Source organism: Rhinoraja longicauda, chromosome 19 (genome assembly GCF_053455715.1).
Source record: "Rhinoraja longicauda isolate Sanriku21f chromosome 19, sRhiLon1.1, whole genome shotgun sequence".
NCBI classification, from domain to species: Eukaryota; Metazoa; Chordata; class Chondrichthyes; order Rajiformes; family Arhynchobatidae; genus Rhinoraja; species Rhinoraja longicauda.
This window is the reverse complement of record NC_135971.1, coordinates 22,782,443-22,787,442: the sequence shown is the minus strand read 5'-3', so window position 1 is coordinate 22,787,442 and position 5,000 is coordinate 22,782,443. Positions and strand designations below refer to the sequence as shown.

Sequence of the window (5,000 nt, the reverse complement as noted above, 5' to 3'; positions counted from 1 at the left end):
GACGTGCAGGTTTGTGGGTTAATTGGCTTGGTATAGCATGTAAACATTGTCCCCAGTGTGTGTGTGTGTGTGTGTAGGATAGTGTTAGTGCGCGGGGATCGCTGGTCGGCGAGGACCCGGTGGGGCCGAAAGGGGCCTGTTTCCGCGCCGTGTCTCCAAACTAAACTAAACCGAGCAAAACATTTAATGCGACCGCACAGGAGATGCATCACCTGTCCCGTTACCTCCCCCCCCCTCGACTCCATCCAAGGACCCAAACAGGTGAGTCTTTCCAGGTGAGGCAGAGGTTCACCTGCACCTCCTCCAACCTCATCTATTGCATCCGCTGCTCCAGGTGCCAACTTCTCTACATCGGCGAAACCGAGCGCAGGCTCGGCGATCGCTTCGCTCGACACCTGCGCTCGGTCCGCATTAACGCAACTGATCTCCCGGTGGCTGAGCACCTCGACTCCCCCTCCCACTCCCAGTCTGACCTCTCTGTCATGGGCCTCCTCCAGTGCCATAGTGAGGCCCACCGCAATTGGAGGAACAGCACCTCGTATTTCGCCTGGGCAGCTTGCAGCCCAGTGGTATGAACATCGACTTCTCCAACTTTAGATAGTTCCTCTGTCCCTCCCGTCCCCTCCTCCTTCCCAGATCTCCCTCTATCTTCCTGTCTCCACCTATATCCTTCCTTTGTCCCGGCCCCCCCTGACATCAGTCTGAAGAAGGGTCTCGACCCCAAACGTCACCCGTTCCTTCTCTCCAGAGATGCTGCCTGACCCGCTGAGTTACTCCAGCACTCTGTGAATAAACATTTAATAAGGTGAAGAGTCAACTTACTGTAATTTTCTGGTCCTTTGGTTTCTTCAAATGTTTCTTGTCGAGCGTGGGATACTTTGAGGTTCCTTCCTGAAACACCAAACAGATCTTTTCTGTTTCACCTCGTTATTTACATCTCGAGATCAACAGAGGCCGGGAATATCGGGACTGGGTGACAACAGACAATAGACAACAGGTGCAGGAGGAGGCCATTCGGCCCTTCGAGCCTGTACGCACCGCCATTCAATGTGATCGTGGCTGATCATTCTCAATCAGTACCCCGTTCCTGCCTTCTCCCCATACCCCCCTGACTCCGCTATCCCTAAGAGCTCTATCCAGCTCTCTCTTGAAAGCATCCAGAGAATTGGCCTCCACTGCCTTCTGAGGCAGAGAATTCCACAGATTCACAACTCTCTGAGTGAAAAAGTTTTTCCTCGTCTCAGTTCCTAAATGGCCGACCCCTTATTCTTAAACTGTGTGGCCCCTGGTTCTGGACTCCCCCAACATTGGGAACATGTTTTCTGCCTCTAACGTGTCCAATCCACTAAATAATCTTATACGTTTCGATAAGATCCCCTCTCATCCTTCTAAATTCCTGTGTATACAAGCCTAGTCGCTCCAGTCTTTCAACATACGACAGTCCCGCCATTCCGGGAATTAACCTAGTGAACCTACGCTGCACGCCCTCAATAGCAAGAATATCCTTCCTCAAATTTGGAGACCAAAACTGCACACAGTACTCCAGGTGCGGTCTCACTAGGGCCCTGGACAACTGCAGAAGGACCTCTTTGCTCCTATACTCAACTCCTCTTGTTATGAAGGCCAACATTCCATTGGCTTTCTTCACTGCCTGCTGTACCTGCATGCTTCCTTTCAGTGACTGATGCACTAGGACACCCAGACATCCAGACCACAGGGGCAGGCAGTGTTTGGTTTAGTTCAGTTTACAGTTCCAGCTGGCAACAGGCCCTTCGGCCCACTTTCCAATCCTACACACCCTGGGGCGACTTACAGAAGTAACTTAGCCACGTTCCTTTAAGGAAGGAGATGAGGAGGAATTTCTTTAGTCGGAGGGTGGTGAATCTGTGGGATTCTTCGCCACAGACAGCTGTGGAGGCCACAAGTCAGTGGGTATTTCTAAGGCAGAGATAGATAGATTCTTGATCAGTGCAGGTGTCAGGGGTTATGGGGAGAAGGCACCTGGAGTATTGCGTACAGTTTTGGTCTCCTAATCTGAGGAAAGACGTTCTTGCCTTAGAGGGAGTACAGAGAAGGTTCACCAGATTGATCCCTGAGATGGCGGGACTTACATACGAGGAAAGACTGGATAGACTGGGCTTGTACTCGCTGGGATTTAGAAGACTGAGGGGGGATCTTATAGAAACATATAAAATTCTTAAGGGGTTGGAGAGGCTAGATGCGGGAAGATTGTTCCCGATGTTGGGGGAGTCCAGAACCAGGGGTCACAGCTTAAGGATAAGGGGGAAGTCTTTTAGGACCGAGATGAGAAAACATTTCTTCACACAGAGAGTGGTGAATCTGTGGAATTCTCTGCCACAGAAGGTAGTTGAGGCCAGTTCATTGGCTATATTTAAGAGGGAGTTAGATGTGGCCCTTTTTGCTAAAGGGATCAGGGGGTATGGAGAGAAGGCAGGTACAGGCTACTGAGCTGGATGATCAGCCATGATCACATTGAATGGCGGTGCGTACGGGCTCGAAGGGTCGAATGGCCTCCTCCTGCACCTATTTTCTGTGTTTCTATGTTTCTGTGAATGGGGTTGGGAGGGGAGGGAGAGATAGATCAGCCATGATCGAATGGCGGAGTAGACCTGATGGGCCGAACGGCCTAATTCTGATCCTATCACTCGCGGACTTATGAATTACAAACCCGCACGTCGTTGGAGTGTGGGAGGAGACCGGAGCGCCCGGAGAAAACCCACGCAGGTCACGGGGAGAGAACGTACAAACTCCGTACAGACGGCGCCCGTGGTCGGGATCGAACCCGGGTCTCCGGCGCTCTACTCTACTGCCGCTGCGCCACCGTGCCGACCACGATCGCAGGCTTGCTCCATTACGTGCCTGACCTCAAATCCAGTAGCACTCCCGCATTTAGCCCCAAATCCACTTCCATTGTCTTCGTTCTACCTAATCCGACTTTGGACTTCAGGGGTACAGCACGGAAACAGGCCCTTCGGCCCACCGAGTCCGCGCCGCCCAGTGATCCCCGCGCACTAACACCATCCCACACACACACTGGGGACAATTGACAAGTTACCGAAGCCAATCGATCGACAGACCCGCGCGTCTTTGGAGCGCGGGAGGAAACCGAAGATCTGGGAGAGAACCCGCGCAGGTCACGGGGAGAACGTACAAACTCCGCGCACTATCCCACACGCCAGCGGTAATTGACAATGGAAACCTTTATCATCATATCATCATATCATATATATACAGCCGGAAACAGGCCTTTTCGGCCCACCAAGTCCGTGCCGCCCAGCGATCCCCGCACATTAACACTATCCTACACCCACTAGGGACAATTTTTACATTTACCCAGCCAATTAACCTACATACCTGTACGTCTTTGGAGTGTGGGAGGAAACCGAAGATCTCGGAGAAAACCCACGCAGGTCACGGGGAGAACGTACAAACTCCTTACAGTGCAGCACCCGTAGTCAGGATCGAACCTGAGTCTCCGGCGCTGCATTCGCTGTAAAGCAGCAACTCTACCGCTGCGCCAACGTGCCGCCCAGATGGATAATTTGGCAATGGAAAATTCACAATGTGGATTTTAAAACCTTTAACGCCTCACGCAGACATCTTCCAAGTCGCGCCAAAGATCATTTCTCCTTACTTTGATCAGCAGCTCCCGACTCTGGGAATAGTTGTTTTTCTCCGAGAAGATTTCTGAAAGTTCCTCGTATCTCCGGAGAACTTCCCTGCAAACGGAAAACGAAGGGTTTAGATCATTCTGGAAGGCTTGGGATTTGACAACAGACAATAGGTGCAGGAGAGGAGGCCGTTCGCCCTTCGAGCTGTACGCACCGCCATTCAATGCGATCGTGGCTGATCGTTCTCAATCAGTACCCCGTCCCTGCCTTCTCCCCCCGTACCCCCTGACTCCGCTATCCCTGAGAGCTAAATCGCCAACACCGCCATTCAATGCGATCATGGCTGATCATTCTCAATCAGTACCCCCGTTCCTGCCTTCTCCCCATACCCCCTGACTCCGCTATCCTTAAGAGCTCTATCTAGCTCTCTCTTGAATGCATTCAGAGAATTGGCCTCCACTGCCCTCTGAGGCAGAGAATTCCACAGATTCACAACTGAAAAAGTTTTCCTCATCTCCGTTTCTAAATGCCCTACCCCTTATTCTTAAACTGTGTGGCCCTGGTTCTGGACTCCCCAACATTGGGAACATGTTTCCTGCCTCTAATGTGTCCAACCCCTTAATGATCTTATACGTTTCGATAAGATCCCTCTCATCCTTCTAAATTCCAGTGTATACAAGCCTAGTCGCTCCAGTCTTTCAACATATGACAGTCCCGCCATTCCGGGAATTAACCTAGTGAACCTACGCTGCACGCCCTCAATAGCAATTTGGGTGCTGGCAGCACCCGTGGTCAGGATGGAACCCGGGGGTCTCCGGCGCTGTGAGGCAGCCATCTTACCACGCCCTCCACATTCCAAAGACGTACAACTTTGTCGGCAAATTGGCTTGGTAAATTAAAAAAATTGCCCTAGTTTAGTTTAGTTTAGAGATACAGCGTGGAAACAGGCCCTTCGGCCCACCGGGTCCGTGCCGACCAGCGATCCCCGCACACACTAACACCATCCTACACACACACACACTGAGACTATTTACATTTATACAGAGCCAATTAACCTACAAACCCGCACGTCTTTGGAGTGTGGGAGGAAACCCGGAGCGCCCGGAGAAAACCCGCGCAGGTCACGGGGAGAGAACGTGCAAACCCGCACGTCTTTGGAGCGCGGGAGGGAAACCGGAACTCCCGGAGAAAACCCGCGCAGGTCGCGGGGAGAGAACGTACAAACTCCGTACAGACGGCGCCCGTGGTCGGGATCGAACCCGGGTCTCCGGCGCCGTGAGGCGGCAACTCTACGGCCGCCGTGCCACCGTGCGTGCAGGATGTTGTCAGTGCGCGGGGATCGCTGGTCGGCGCGACCCGGTGGGCCGA

The 5,000-nt window shown here is 52.6% G+C and overlaps 1 protein-coding gene across 1 annotated transcript in view; it reads right to left on the bottom strand.

Moving 5' to 3' along the window:
• LOC144602891 (ral guanine nucleotide dissociation stimulator-like) overlaps window positions 1-5,000 on the bottom strand; it is a 73,598-nt gene that overhangs the window by 38,728 nt on the left and 29,870 nt on the right. Inside the window, exon 10 of the mRNA XM_078416012.1 lies at window positions 823-891. Coding sequence (XP_078272138.1) covers window positions 823-891 — 69 coding nt within the window. The remainder of the gene's footprint in view (window positions 1-822; window positions 892-5,000) is intronic.